Source organism: Chelonoidis abingdonii, chromosome 4 (genome assembly GCF_003597395.2).
Source record: "Chelonoidis abingdonii isolate Lonesome George chromosome 4, CheloAbing_2.0, whole genome shotgun sequence".
Classification (NCBI taxonomy): domain Eukaryota; kingdom Metazoa; phylum Chordata; order Testudines; family Testudinidae; genus Chelonoidis; species Chelonoidis abingdonii.
In genome coordinates this window covers 58,378,615-58,394,922 of record NC_133772.1, presented here as the reverse complement: position 1 = coordinate 58,394,922, position 16,308 = coordinate 58,378,615, and the positions used below count along the sequence as shown (strand labels likewise).

At 40.8% G+C, this 16,308-nt stretch overlaps 1 protein-coding gene across 1 annotated transcript; it reads left to right on the top strand.

The window, feature by feature from the left end:
- The first annotated feature begins 2,227 nt into the window (after positions 1 to 2,227).
- DEPDC7 (DEP domain containing 7) lies at positions 2,228 to 15,945 on the top strand. Its single transcript, XM_032791673.1, has 9 exons — positions 2,228 to 2,341; positions 6,006 to 6,399; positions 8,157 to 8,284; positions 9,316 to 9,505; positions 11,555 to 11,769; positions 14,721 to 14,863; positions 15,085 to 15,210; positions 15,322 to 15,400; positions 15,660 to 15,945. The coding sequence occupies exons 1-9, from the start codon at positions 2,269 to 2,271 to the stop codon at positions 15,857 to 15,859; spliced, it is 1,548 nt and encodes a 515-aa protein (XP_032647564.1). The 5' UTR covers positions 2,228 to 2,268; the 3' UTR covers positions 15,860 to 15,945.
- Positions 15,946 to 16,308: the final 363 nt, after the last annotated feature.

Here is a 16,308-nt window from a genome sequence, read left to right as displayed (position 1 = left end):
GCCCCAGAATCAGTGCCTATACAAGGAGTCGCATATTAACTTCTGAAGAGCTGCAGGTGGCTCCGGAGCTGCAGGTTGGCTGCCCCTGGTCTAGGTACCAAGATCATCGAATGTGAAGAGTGAGAGGCCTAACCTTTTATCTAATTTTTTTAAATTGTTTAATATACTTATTTTTCCCCTTCAGAATTAGAACTATCACAAAGGAGAATAATTAACAAATTTTCACTTACATTTTATTTTGAAGATAAATGTGGGGCTTTGGTTTGTGTGAGCCCTTCTGTTTTTTATATATGTATTTGAAAGGACATTATCAAGTATTTAGGCCTCAGAAGTAACTTACATTGTTAAATAGGGTCGTAAAGATCTCCAAAATGAAACATTTTTAAAAAAATTTTCACTGTCAATGAGAAATTAATACATAGGTTGTGGTTTTCAAAAGAGCCTAAGGCACCCAACTGCAATTGAAATTTAAAGAGAGCTGGATGTCTAATTTCCTTAGGGCCCTTTGAAATTCCCACCTTTAAACTACAGCTATTTTTTATGCAGGACCTAAACAAATCCATTCTAGTGGCTGTACATCTTCACTTCACTGACATCCGAGTGTAAATTAAAGGTAGCTGGAGCCTGTATGTGCCAACATCTTGAGGTTTGCCCAAAATCTTCAAGGCTCTAGAGGGCAGATGAAAATTTCCACTCAAGCACTACCAGCCTTGAGCAAATTCCAAGATCCAAGTTAAGTAAAGTTTTGCACATGTGTAAATTTATGCAGGATTGGGCCCAATATTTTTAATAATCTAGAATCTGAAGTTTAATAGCTTTGTTTTTCACTTTTAATATCTATATAATTTGGTTTATTTCTAAAATAAACTTATGTATGTAATTAAAAATGCAACTTAAGGCTCTGCTGCTGCTTCTACTTCAAGGACAGAAGTTCTGTTGAATGCCATACTGACAAAAGATTCAACAACCTTGCTAGCCCTACCGAAAGCAAAGCTCAACTCTTCCCACCTCAGGCAAAAGCCTGTGAAAGTAAGCAGACCTTTCTTTTTGCAGCCCTGAAGTTTAATAAACTACACTTCTTTCACACCAAATAAAAAGACTTGGTAAGATACACTGAAAATATCAGTGAAATGTGATTGACCTACAGGTTTGGATGGATTGGTAAATACCTGGTGTCCCTTAAACAATAAAAAATGCTCTTCTATTTGTTTAGCAGGTGTTCATCTAAAATCACATGCAAGATTTACTGTGAATGTGCTTTCATGTTGTTGACCAGTTTGGAATCATGTAGGACCTTGATCTTTGTTTGCTGAGTCTGTGTCCTTTTATTATTTTGTTAATCTAAGACATTCTTACACAGTAAATAGGCAACTTGATTATGCTTGTGCTTTGACAGGGTTATATATTCTCCTGTTAGGAGTATAAGGTGAAGCTTTTATTGCTGTTGATATATTATTGAAATTTTATTGCGTTTGAAATATTACAGCCCTCTAATGGTGTTTTATAACAGGTTGTAATTTTATCTAGCTAAAAATGTAATTAAACATGATTTTGTTAAAATCATGAAAACATATAAAGAGCATTTTTTAAATCACGAAAAATAGTTAAGAAGCAGATATGCTATGCTTTTCATGGACAAAAACGGTATTTCCCTTTCTTGGTGATGATCCCAGTCCTACTTACAAAACTGAAACATATGCAAGAGCCAATAGTTCAGCATTATATATTTTTAAAATCCTGACAGAGGTGAGTCTGTTGACTTCGGAGCAATTTTGAATTTATGCGAACTGCTTTGCCTTGCGGTAACATGTCAGCACTTTTTTCCCCAAATCCAACCTGAAGAAAAGTCCGTGGCTCTGGCTTAGGTGCTAAAAGTCCTTACATGGGCAGGGAACTGTTTCCCTGGCTGCCTGGTTTTGATTTTATTATAACTGTCCCGTTTTAAATTATGTTTCCCCTTATCCTTTTGCTGGGCCAATGGGAACAAGGGAGGCTACAGCTGGGGCCAGAGCAGGGGGCCAGGAGAGGCGAGGGCTCATTCCCCCAGGCGCTGGGGTGCAGCCAAGGTCCCTACCGCGCCCCTACTGCCCGTACCCCGTGTACGAGCCGGGACTGGAGTGCGGGGCGGATACATTGAGGACGGAGCGGGGCCTTGATGAGCCAATAGGGTGGGCGCTGCTCACGAAGGCCCCGCCCACTCGACGGCTGGATCCCCGCCGGGCCGGCGGTGGCGGGCACACTCCGCTCGCGGCGCTCGGAGCATCTGCCATGGCCGGCGTGCGGGAGAAGGCGGCAGCTTTGAATCTCTGCGCTGTGTACAGCCCGGCTAACAAGCCCCCGGGTACGGGGATGGGCGGGAGGAGGGAAGCGGGAAACACCGCGGCGGGAGCGGGCTGCCTGCCTGCCTGGCCGGGACTGCTCCGGGCGCTGCCCCGCCTCAGTCCTGCCGGTTCCTTCTCCGCACGCACCCGCGTGGAAAGCTGCTCAGAGCGGGGCCGGGTCTGTGCAGAGGGAACAGGAGAGCAGCGCGGGACGGGTCCTTGAACCTGTGGCGGGCGGCTATAGGCGCTGCCTGCCTGAGGCTCCCTGCCCCCTGCAGTTAGTTCTGAGCCCTTTTCCGCAGGCCTGCAAGGATGGGGCTCACGCAGGTGTGTGTCTTCAGTGCCCCAAACCCATTCCCTAGGGCGGTGTCTCTGCCCTGTAGGGGGCAAATCTCCCTGTCCCCAACCCCAGATGCTGGGAGAGGAAGCGAAGCTACCACCTTCCCTCTGCCCAGACCCTGGTATTGTGAGGAAGGGGAGATGGGGGGGATCTAGTGTGGATGTGAGGAGGTAACAGTAAACTCCATTCTGGGGGCAGCAACGGTGTTGTGTACTCGGACCCTGGCACAGCATATTGTGGCATCACTGTTTTTGTCCTGGTTTCTGAGATGTTCCTGACTCTAGCTCCCCCTTCCCCCCTCAACCAGAGTGCCCCAGAACATAAACTGACACCAGCAGGGTAGGATATGCACCTGGCTGACTACTTGTCCTATTGACACTATTTCAGAGCTTGCCTGGAGTTTCCTGAGTCCCAGACTCATGGAGAAAAGTGTTTCTGCATAGGAGGCTAAGCATCTCTGGGTTACATACCAACCTTCCAAAGCTGTATATTGAGACTCTCTCTCGTTTTGTCTCTAGTAACTGGTATAGATTCAGAGGTACTTACAGACGGTAATCAAGTTATCCCTTAACCTGCTCTTTGTTAAGCTAAATTTGTTCAGCTGCTTAAGTCTGTCACTGTAAAACAGGTTTGCTAATCCTTTAATTATTCTTGCGGCTCTTCTCTGAACCCTTTCCAATTTATCAAGACACTTCTTGAATTGTGCGCACCAGAAATGGACACAGTATTCCAGCGGCAGTGCCAAGTACAGAGGTAAAATCACCTCTCTACTCCTATTCTAAGATTTCCTGGTTTATGTGTCCAATAATTGCATTAGCTCTTTTTGGCCATAGCATCACCTTGAGAGCTCCTGTTCAGCTGATTATCTACCACTGCCCCTAAATCTTTTTCAGTCACTGCTTCTCAGGATAGAGTCCTCCATCCCCTGTAAAAGGTGGCCTACGTTACTTGATGGTTATGTTTTCATTTAGCCATATTAAAACACACACTGTTTGCTTGTGCCCAGTTTACCAAGCAATTCATATCCATCCGTGTCAGTGACCTGTCTTTATTATTTACCACTCCCCCAATTTTTGTGTCATCTGCAAACGTTATCAGTTGTGATTTGTGTTTTCTTGCAGATCATTGATTAAAAATGTGAAATAGCATAGGGCCAAGAACCAGTCTCTGCAGCACTCTATTAGAAAGACATCCACTCAGTGATTCCCTGCTCACAATTATGTTTGAGTCAGCCAGCTTTTAGTCTGTTTAATGTGTGCCATGTTAATTTTATATCATTCTATTTTTTTTAATTAAAATGTTGTGTGGTACCAAGTCAAACACCTTTACAGAAGTCTAAGTATATTACATCAACACTATTATTTTTATCAACCAAACTTGTAATCTCATAAAAAAAAAATCAAGTTAGTTTGATGGGATATATTTTCCATAAGCCCATGTTATTGGTATTAATTATAATACCCTCTTTTAATTCTTTATTAACTGAGTCCTATATCAGCTGCTCTGTTACCTTGCCCAGGATCAATGTCAGCCTGATCACCTAGGCCTATGATCACCAAGATCATCCTGTTTATCCTTTTTTAAATGTTGGCACAGCATTAGATTCCCCGCTCCCCCCCAATCTTCAGGAACTTCTCCAGTGTTCCAAGACTTGAAATTCACATTAACATTCATCTAATTTGGTTACAAGGATTATGAATGTGTTGCCTCTGTGTTGCCTCTCTGCCCCTATTTCCATAGTACCAGAGTGCCCCAGAACATAAACTGCCACCAGCAGGTTTCTACTGAGCAGAGTTTTTTTTTTTCTAATGTCCGCTTTATTAGTGTTAACTCTGAGCTGAATGTTCAGTTTATCAGTCAATGAATATTGCTGCTACAAGGGTATGTGCTGCTGCATAGTCATGACTGACCCAGTGGATGTTGACAATACTTTAACTCCTGAATTTTGATTCCATAAGTGAAACAGGGCCATATATTTAATAAAAGGGGAGATGTTGTAACTCTGCTATATGATCCATTTGGCTGCTTGTGGAAGTTAGTATGTGTAAATGCTACAGAAGTCTGGGGGGCATGTGTATACTAGAGAGGATGTGCTTCCTACCTGTATTGGTGGGATTTCTATCAGAAATCTGTATGAAAATTAACATGGTGAACATATCTTCCACTCCTCCTGCCACACTCACTGGGTAGTGTGTAGTAATAGGGAGTTAGCTAATTGTAGCACAACTCCTTTCTAAAAAAACAGACTAAAGAAATTGTCCTAGCATTGTTTTGCAGTGGGATAAATCTGTCCCATTCCCCTCCCGAGATGAAAACCTGTAAACTGTTTCACTTGATGGGCCTTCTGTGCAAAATGTTACAGCATCTAGATTTAACTAAGTTTACACCCCAAGTAACTTTTTTTAAAAGAGGTGGGGAAGCGCACACATGCAGTTTCACTCCCCTGCCCACCAAAATTGAGAGTAAAAGAGTTAGTTGAAAATAACTTTTCCACTGTAGTCTCTTCTTAAAAATATTTTTTTCAAAAAGAAAAAAAACATGATTAATATAATTAGAAAAGAGTAAGTGAATAGAAACATCTGAAAACAATTATTTGTCATAAGTAGGCCTGTCAGTTACTAGTGTGTAACTTGCAGCAACTTCTAAAGTGGCAAGCTAGTAATATTCTGCAGCTTTTCTTGGGGACTGACTGGCTAAGTCAATTAGTAATAGGAATATGGAGCTTTTGCCTCTAGATTATTGGTCTGAATCCAAGACAGATTTGTAATGACCAAAAGCTGTTCCAACTGATAGGTGTTCAGTAGCATGTATGAGATAAGTTGATGACCTTGGACCAGTGCTTAGTGGACAAGTGTCCAGAAAACACCTGTCCCTGTTTATTTTTTTTTAAAAACAAACAAACAAAGGGGGGGGGTGTGGCATCCTGTTGACAGCCATAGCAGAGAAGCCAGGGAGTTCCAGACATGCAACTGCTGGGATTATAGGGTCCATAGTTTTTAACTTGCTAGTGGTTTTAAATTCTGGAGAAGGTAAATGTCTGTGTAAGTGGTCCTCTATATATACACCATGGTGGCTGTCAGTGGTGTCTTGAACAATGTACTTTGAGAGTGGAAAATCAAATGATGCTTCCAGTTAAGGGGCAGCAGAACTTTAGCTGTGAATAAGTAACAGGGCATGCAAATATACGCTGGTTTCATGCATAGACTTTTTTCTTTTTTTTTTTTTTTGGCTGAGTGATATATACTCTCTCCAGGGTAGACTAATTCTGAAAAACTGCACAGCAAGCTATCTGCCTGTCACAGTAAATGCCATTACTAATGCTTTCCCTGTCCTTCCTCCATTAGGTTTCAGCTTAGCACAAAAGCCATTTGGAGCAACATATGTATGGAGCAGCATCATCAATGCACTTCAGACTCAAGTGGAAGTGAAAAAGCGGCGACAGAACCTGAAATGCTATAACAACTGTTTTATTGGCTCTGATGCAGTGGATGTCATCTTTGCTCACCTCCTCCAGAACAAATATTTTGGGGATGTAGATATTTCCCGTGCTAAAGTAGTGCGAGTGTGTCAAGCACTGATGGATTACAGAGTGTTTGAAGCAGTTTCAACTAGAGTCTTTGGAAAAGACAAACGGTCCATGTTTGAAGATAGTAGCTGCAGCCTCTATAGATTGACAAATGTACCTAGCCCAGAAGACAGTCCATTTGAGAAAGAATACGGGCATTGTACCCCTCAAAGGTTAGTACTCAGTGGTATGAGAAGATAAGATGCTTTGCAGTGGGGAAATAATGCTATTTTTTGTGGGTTGTGTATTTAGGTTTTCTTGAAAGGCATCCAGCTCATTCCTTCCATCCACAAAACCAGTAGAGCATGGGTGGCTGTTACCTGTCGGAACCACATCTTCAAATGGAAAAGTTCAGTCTCCATGTCCATTCAGTCTTTGCCTTCTCTGTCCAAGCAGTCACAAGGACTGAAATCAAGGAGCTAGTTGTGGGGAGGAGGAGATGGGATGCTTATCCACTAAGAGGTGGATTTAGACCATCAGTCTCATCTAATGGAGGTATCTGATCACTAATCACATGGAATAACATTCAATCACTGCAATTCTGGTGTGGATTTAGACTAGTAATCCAGAGGTTGTCTCCTTACCAATTGACTGTGCCATGCAGTCCCCAAGAAAAACTGCAAAATTATTACTATCTTGCCACTTTTGGAAGTCCCTAGCTGTTAAAAGGACTTGTGTAAATTAGGTCCCAAGTTCACCTTTTTAAACCCTTAAAACAACTACTTTATGTATACGGAGGTCTGTCTTCTGAGTAGCTGCAGCTGTAGCCCACGCTTCTGCAAAGTTTGCACATAAAACCAGAAAGCAAGACTAATACGGGTAGTCTGGCTGTCCATAGCTAGATAAATGGGAAAAAAAATTACCATCTTAAAACACTATACGCATTCCTATGTTGATGAATGTTTGAAGAAATTTGATATATAAATGTTACTGGGACAAATTTGTCCGTGGCATAATTGCACTGACTTTATTTTTGGGATGAATTTGGCCTATTATCTTTATAGTTCTATAAAATATGGAAGTGGGTGGAGAGGGAGCAGGGACAGAAGGGCTAACAGCCTACACGCATTTGTGTTCATGTTAAGTTTGTGTCACAGGCTGTGTCTGTACTGCCTTAGCAATGATGTGTTGCCAGTGAGTGGCTACCACTTCTTTTTGCTTCACAAACTATCTCCTAATCCCAACAAATCCTACACCCGGGGGTGTGTTTTGTGTCTGGAACATCCCATTCTCCTGCCTCTTTCTCCCATTTTTTTTCAGAGCTCTTTTTGGAAGAAAACTCCCTGCTGCTTTAGGGGGACCTGCCAAGTCCAGACCTGAAATGGGAGGCAGGGGTGAACCAGTACATGCACTCATGGCTCTTATCTGGGTCCTGATAAGTGGCTGTGTCTATATGTGTTGCCTGTGGCTACAGGGAAGGCAGAAAAGCTTTCCAAACAGTGCACTGCTTTCATGCTCCCTGATATCTGTGCAGCCTAGGATGGAGAGTAGTGGCAGTGAGCTAGGGATATTGGTGACTTGCTTTCTTCCCTCCTCTCTAACATTCTGTCCAGCTTTGTCACTTGGTGCTGTTCTGTTTTACTCCATGAACAAATAGTAAGGAAGTGAAAATGGATCTCAGTGTCCCTTGTATTGTTCAAACTGGAGCAGAGCAATGGGAGCAAAGGGAATTTTAACAAGAAGCTCACAGAGGTACTTTTTTACTCTACTTTCGTCAGTCTTTAGGAGTTTTGTGCGCTCTCTCCCCCTGCACTCCTCCCACCCCATTATTCTGCACTAGCATTCATAAGACTTTTTTAAAAATAAAGCTCTTTATTAATTGGCACCAAGGGTAGTCACTGTTTCATGTGTATAGATTTGATTTTTAGTAAGTAAATGGGCCCTTATTTCTGAAGTCCTGATATTGGATCACCTTTTCTCTTTGTCTCAGACTTAAGAAAATGGCATTTAATCCTCCTCCAGTCAAATCAGAAAGCTTAGAAGATCTCTGGGAAAACTTGAGTCTAAAACCTGCTAACGCTCCCGAAGTAAACCTCTCTGCAAGTTTGTCTCGTCAAGGTAAGCCAAATAAGATGTCACAACTACTTGTGGGGCGAGGAGGAAGGTAATATTGGTACAGCAGACATACACCTTCCAGTCTTAAACTGGAGGAAAGATGTTAAACTAGACTCTCTTCAGTGTGTTTGTTATGAAACTCAAAGTTCAAAACACAAGGAGAACATTGTGCACTGAAGTTTTGTTTTAACTTAGATTCTAACAGAGATCTGTTATCTCCAGTTTAAACAATACCTCAGTGTAGAAATTTCTGAGGGAGAACACGCCACTGTCATGGGCTGGCATAGATTCAGACTGGAGTCAGAAATCCTCCCTGTTTGTCAATTAACATCTTAAGCTATGGTCACACCTGACTTCATCATGGACATAACTCATTGTTGGCTCGAACCCTCTTCCTAGCTCCCAAAATGTGCATATGCTCTTCCCTGTCTCCAACCTTCCCCCTTAATTGCTTTATATGAAAGGGCTTAAAATGGTGGCTGACAGTTCGTGTTTTCTCACTCAATTTAAACTGCTTGTAAAATTTAGATTATTGCATTATAGCTAGATATTTCCTCCTTTGGCTTGATTAAAGTATACTTCCTGGAAATTACAGTAGACTGGTCTTTTAGTTTTCAGTTATGGAAGCCTTAAATGTGGTAGGGATCTACAGCTAAGAGTAATTGTTTGAGCTTCAGAATCTTCAACAAACCTTTCTTCAGAAGCCCCTATGAGTATGAATTACCTGACTTGATTCCTTATCTGACAAAGATTGCTTGCACCTTAGAGTACAAAGAATGTAAAGCATTTCAGACTTATCCAAAGGTAATTCTCCTACTCTAACAGCTAACTAAACAAATCCTTTTCTCTTGCTGTGATAAAATGCACTTAAAGTTGATAAGGAATCCGCTCCTTGTTACTGGAACCCCCTGCTAAGAGAACACTGAAATCTGTTAGAGAAAAGAAAAATATTATAACTTGTATAATCTTTCTTGACTCTTCACTTCACTAGCAGGATCTCACTGCTTGTCTTTATACGCTCCAACCCCTCCCAGTTATTAATGAAGTATGGCAAGAACAAACAATTGCTCGTCTGCTGCAGCTTGTGGACCTTCCACTTCTTGACTCTTTACTTGAACATCAAGGGGTTAGGTCCAAGCTTCCCCAACCCAAGAAGGAGGCGGGATATATCATCACAAGCAACTACATAGACAGAGAAATTCTCAAGGCTTTCAGTGACTCTCAGTAAGTAGAAACTTATTTAACTGTGAGGGCAAGAAGTGTTTTTGGACCTTTCTCTTCCTAAGTCACATAGAAGCCTAGCACAATGGGCCTGTTTTTGATTCATCTATAGGCACGACAGTAAAAAACATAATAAAATCAGCCTCCCTTATTGCATGGAAGACAACAGGCATGGTATCTATCCATTAGAATTGACTAGGTTGAATAGTGATATAGTTTGCTAAGCTAACATTCAATTCAACAGAAACCATTACTTCTGAACCCTGGAAGGCCTCTGAAAACACTGATAGTTAAGTAAGGAACAAAAGTGCCCAAATGTCTTAAAATGAACTTTTAAAATGGCAGCAAAATACTACTAGTTTTTCATTTGACTTAGCAAAGTGGTGAGTTCTCCATTAAGGGCTACCTTATTACATGGAGATGCCAACACCCAAAATAGGGTTTAACTTTCCAACACTTCTGTTGTGTGTTTGTTCACAATCTACAAGTCAAGAAGCTATTGGGCAGAACTGGAGACCAGACCTGGGATCGTGTTTAATGATTTCTCCAGCACAGAGAAATCCGTCCATCAGCCACCTTCAGTTCTGGTCTATTTTTATTCTAAGTAAAGGAGTTTCTACAGGTGATGAACTGACTTTCTTTTAGTCGATAATCCTTTTAGTGCGAGGTGGTAGGAACTCTGATTTGATAGGAAACTTTTGAGTTGGGTCTATAGCAGTGGTCCCCAAACTGTGGGACGTGCCCCATAAGGAGGGCATGGAGGAATGTTCAGGAGGTGCCTGGCGGGTCTTGGGCCAGCCCCCCAGGAGGCTGGGAGGACTCCCTGGCTGGCTGGACCCCAGCTCAAGATCCCCTGCTGAGCCAACTGCACAGTAATGGAGGGGGATGTGTGTGTTTGGACAGATTCTATTACTGGTAAAGGAGGATGCAGTAGGAAAAGTTTGGGCACTATTGCTCTATGGGGAATTAGCAGAAGAGAATGAGTTATAACTGAGTATTCCAGATATGTCATTGGAATTACAGCAAATAATGGAAAATCAGATGGAAAAGAATTAAGAGCACTTTTCCTTTTAATTTTAAAGTATTAACAGTGCAATCTTGTAATGTAGTTTATTTTTAACTAAGGGCTTGGTTGTAATTGTGTTACTGCTGTGTCAACTCCCTGAGATTCTAAGAGGTTAGCATTGTTCAGCATGGAATTAAACTAGTCTTACAACTGAAGTATGCAAACAAAAAGCATACCTCAGCATGCAGTAAGCCAACATCTTCTGCCTTAAAATTATTAACTGTAGTTTTTAAGGGTTAGCACTTCTGACCTGAATAGGTGCTAGTTAATTCTTTGAAAGTGGGGAGAAATTAATTGGACGGAGAAAAGCACCTGATTAGAGGAGGTGACAGTAGACAGTGAGAACAGGTAACATAAAATGTTTTGTTTAACCATACTGCACAGCAAAAAAAAAAAAAGGACCCCTAAAACTAAGTGTGGCTGTATAATTCCTTCTTTTGGATTCTGGAAACTCTTAATCAACCATGAGTGAGCAGACTAAAAATCTCTTCAGTATACTGAAGATATTTCAAATACTAGTTAGTTTAAAAAAAGCTTAGCCTGAAATTGCATAGTCTGCTATTAAAAATATAGATTGAAACCCTGTCCTTATCTGTTAAGGTCAGATCAAAGTTCAGGAATCTCTGATCAGGAATGGTAATTATACCACATGCACCTAATACATAGAATGCCACTTTGACTTTGCTTGAAATACTTATAATCTCATTTAGCTGGACAAACAGAATCCTAAACTCCAATTTTGAAAAGCAAATAATGGAGGAACAGACTTTTAAACCCTTAGCTTGATCCTAAACTCTCAGTCTAGGTTCTTAGGCTTTGCCCATTACTATGATATCTGAGCACCAAACATATTTTCATTTACTGGTTTGAACATTTACATGGCTGTATTTGCAGAGTCCTTTGCCCTCTGGAGACAAAATTCAGCTGCCTGTCTGTTTCATGTCTGTATCTTCATAGAATTATTGGATAATGGTCTTTCTCTCTAGGACTGATGAATGGCTCTCTGCAGCAATAGATTGCTTGGAGTATCTTCCAGATCAAATGGTGGTGGATATAAGCAGAAATTTGCCTAGTCAACCTGATAAAGCAGACACATGGAAACTACTGCTGTTTGATACTATTGGTAGATATTACAGCCAAAAGAAGGAGCCACTGTTAAGCCATGCATCTGACATCCACACAGGAATTGCAGAGCTGTTGGGTAAGTGAAAAGAAATGATGCTGAGATCCCAGGTTCATCTGGTGATTGGGCAGCAGGACTGGGTACTTAGCTGTCAGGCTTCAGGTTTGACTGCTGTGCTAGAAAGCTATAAACTTTAGTCCTAAAAATTAAGACTATGTCTATATTACAACTAATGTTGGCAAAACTTAGTCGCTCAGGGGTGTGAATATTCCATCCCTCCTGAGCGACATAAGTTACACACTGACATAAGCATCCATGTGCACCGTGCTATGTTGGCGGGAGAGCTTCTCCTGCTGTCATAGCTTATGCTGCTTGTGGAGGTGGATTTTTTGTTTTTATGCTAATGGGAGAGCTCTCTCCTGTCAGCATAGAGCATCTTATGCAGTGGTGTGGATGTACTTAAATAGCGGTGCAGCTGTGGCCTGAATTTTGATTAAGAGAACTCTAATTTAGGAGCCTCAGGGCCAGATTGTCTACAGCTTTACACCTGTACAAGTGGGTGTGAAACTCTAACATTTGGATGTGACTACCTACTTTACACAGGTGTAAATGACTAGGTCTGATTCTCTACTGCTTTACATCTTGCATAATGTTACCATATCTACTTCCCTACAACTTCATTTTGGCATATCTGTATTGGTCTGTTAGAGTTACTGGGTTTTCTTTTAAGCCTCGTTTGGTTTTCTTTAGGTAGATGTGTGTAGCTCGCTAGTGGCTCCCCCTACACTGTGGCTAATAGCTTTCATTTAAAAATACTTCAGAGGTGAATAGCCTAATATGATTCACTTTAAATATAGCTATTAGCCGGGATAGGCAGGGATGGTGTCCCTAGCCTCTGTTTGCCAGAAACTGAGACTAAGCAACAGGGATTGGCTCACTCAATGATTTTCTGTTCTGTTCATTCCCTCTGGGGCACCTGGCATTGGCCACTGTTGGTAGACAGGATACTGGGCTAGATGGATCTTTGGTCTGACCCAGTATGGCCATTCTTATGATTATCTCTGCCATCTCCTCCAGCTGCTTCCATTGTCACTGCCTCAGTCTTTTCTAGGTTTAGCTTTAGTCAGCTCACTCTCATCCATGCCCCAAACTTGACTAGACTTTACCTGAAGTGCATCAACTGAATCAGACAAGATAGAGGCATACAGCGGGGAGTCATCAGCATACTGAAAACACAGAGCCCCATCTCTCCTTACTAATCTTCTTCTGAAACGTGCTTGCTGTTCAGAGAGTTACTGGAGGAGATTATTTTTAGTCCTGTGTAAATTAACTTTTAAATATTAAGTTCAGTTGGTGCCAGTGAGAACTTAAAAAGTAATTCCCCTTTGAAGACACTACAAACTGTATTACATTGTGTATGTCTGGCACAATTGGAGGTCATGCCAATATCTTAGCTATTTTTGTAAAGTTGCCAAAGTTGAGTTGTAAAGTCAATGTTACAATCTTATTTTGTGGAATGTAAATTGCTAATTGAAGTTGACCAAGTGAGATCTCTTAAATATGAGTGTAAAGAGCCTGTGTATAAAGTGTTCTAAAATGGCAAGCCAAACAGTCCTGTCACCAGACTTGTCAAATCTGAAGATTATGGTACAGGTGGAAAACACCTGGAATCCGAGTATCCAGGTGAGGAAGAAGGGGGGGGGGGGGATTGCTAAAGGTTGTTTGAGCATAAATGTAGCCTTACAGTGGCAATGACCATGTGTCATTTAAGAATACTGAAGAACTTACAGCAAACTGGCCTCTGAAATCATTCAGTGCATAGAATTCTGTAGAAACTGCCTGAAGTAACACAAACGCAAAAATGAAATTATTTCAGTTAGGTGGTATGTTTAGTTTTGTGTTTATCTCTGTTAGTATTCATCCTATTGCCTTACAGGTTCAAAGCTGGTATATAGTTTAAATAGTTTTAAATCACTGATAGAGAAATATTTTTTCATTATAAGCCTCAAATCTGTATACATCTATTTGACTGTATAATCTATGCAATCAAACTATTTTTTCCCATTAGAGACAAATTACTCCTAAATTTTAATACAAGAATCAATTACCTTTCTAAAACAGCAGCAGAGTGAAAGAGAAACTTGCTGTTTGCCCTGTGGATATGCTTAGGTCTGGTCTATGCTACAGAGTTAGGTTGACATAAGGCAGCTTCCATAGACGTAACTCTCTAAGCATCTACTCTGAACTGTAGCTCCCATTGAGGTAACTCGTTGGGTACGTCCAGACTACCCGCTGGATCGATGCGTAGCGATCGATCTATCGGGAATCAATCTATCACGTCTCATCTAGACGCGATAGATTGATCCCCGAACGCACTCCCGTTGACTCCGGAACTCCACCAGGGCGAGCGGCAGAAGTGGAGTCAATAGGGGAGCCATGGCCGTTGATCCCACGCCGTGAGGATGAGAGGTAAGTCGAAATAAGATACGTCGACTTCAGCTACGCTATTCCAGTAGCTGAAGTTACATATCTTACATCGACACCCTCCCCCCCCCCCCCCCCCCCCCCCCCCCCCCCCCGTAGACCAGGCCATTCACTATGCTGACTTAACTCCACCTCTGTGCGAGGCATAGCACTATGGTCAATGTAGTTAAATCAACGCAGTGTAACTATAGACACTGTGTTGCTTACATCAACTGCTGTTGCTTTTCAGAAGCCATCGCATAATGCCCCACACTGACAGTTAAATCGGTACAATTGCTCCTGGCAAGGATGCACACTGCTGACGCAAGAAGTGTAGTGTGGACATACAAAATTACTGCAGTGGCTGTGTGTCAGTGTAACTTTGGTCAACTTAATTTGGTAGTGTAGACTTGCCCTTATTCTTTGCTTAGATACATCTAGCTTAATGGATAACTTTCTGTTTTTTGTTGGTTGATTTACTAAAAATTAATGTTTCTGGACTTTGATCTTTCAAAAAAGAAGTATAATAGGAGAATGAACCTATTCAACTTTGTATTTTGTCCCAGTGAATGGAAAAACAGAACAGGCTTTAGAAGCAATTCAGCTCTACTTGAAGCTTTTGGATAGTCAAACTAGAGAGGAGTTTAGGAGGCTGTTGTACTTCATGGCTATTGCAGCACATCATTCTGAGTTCAAGTTGCAGAAAGAGGTAAATTTAACATCCAAGATTTCTAGCACTCTTATAACTTCCAACAGATTTGTAATATCTGGGGGGATTTATCTGTGTCGTCTTATAATTTAATGTTGAAAGATTGTATATTAAAAAGTATGCTAAAATGAACAAGGTGATGCTTTTTTGTTAACCATACTTAGTAAATAAGAAAATTATAGCACTACCCTCTGACTATTCTCTGTCGCTCTATTTTGTAGAGTGAAAACAGGATGGTTGTAAAACGAACATTCTCTAAAGCTATTGTCAACAATAAAACTTTATCCAAAGGAAAAACTGACCTCCTAATTTTATTCTTGGTGGATCAGCAAAAAGACGTTTTAAAGGTAAGACTGAGAAAGCAGTCACCTTAGACATTTGAACTAAACTACATCTCAGATCTACCTAAAACATTAACCATAAAAAATACAAATATTTTCTACTCTCTCTTGTTCAAGATCCCAGCAACATTACATAAAATGGTTAGTGATAAGCTGATGGCTGTACAACAAGGACAAGATCCTAGTAAGGATATAGGTAAGTGTTTGTTTTTAAAATTGCCTTTTAGACTATAGATAATGTGTTTTAAAAGTCATTCTCTTTGTAATCTGGACAAATATATGTAATTTCACTAAAACTGCAGTCTGAGACTGCATCAAAGGATCCTTTTTAAAGCTAGGTGTGTCATGAAAGGTACAGAACCATCTTAAAGGCAAACATGCCTGTAAAATCTACAGGGTGGCTAACTCTGTCCTATTGTTTGTAAATTATCTGACTGTCTTTCACCTGTCTTTAGGCTACACCTTCTGCCAGAAGCTTGATCAAAGTGAATATCACTACAGTGTACAGAAGACCACAAAAGCTGAGCTGTTATCTTTGCTCAAAACTATTGATGAAGACACAAAAATCTCTGCCAAGGAGAGAGAGAAACTGCTAGGTCAATTTCATAGTAGCAATCCAACTATTTTCATGCAATATTTTGGTGATAGTTACTAATATGTGTGTGTAATTTAAAATTAAAGAAATGTAATCTGTACAATAGTTTTCAGAATGTTAATATGTCTTTTAAAAAGATTTTGTATTCATCCACATAATAAAATTATTTTGAAGATGAATGGAATTTACAAGTAATTAATCAAATTAAAAACTATAATCTTGGGCTTCAGTTGCTTTTATAAAGCAATGTGTATTTATGGAACAGTTTGAGTGCTTGTCTTAAATTTTTGTTGCTATATTGCCAAAACAAGCCTGTCTTATGGCAGAGAAATCTGAAACCAAAAATCCCAACTTGTGTATTTTTAATATTACTTTCTTCAAACATGGAAGTAAAGTCCTGTGACAATGGAAAGCGAGTCACTTAGCAAAAGTATTTGCTTCTGGCTGTCTGGGACTGGTTTTGGGGTTGGTTTTTTTTTTTTTTTTTGTTTTTCCTCCTCCAGCAATTT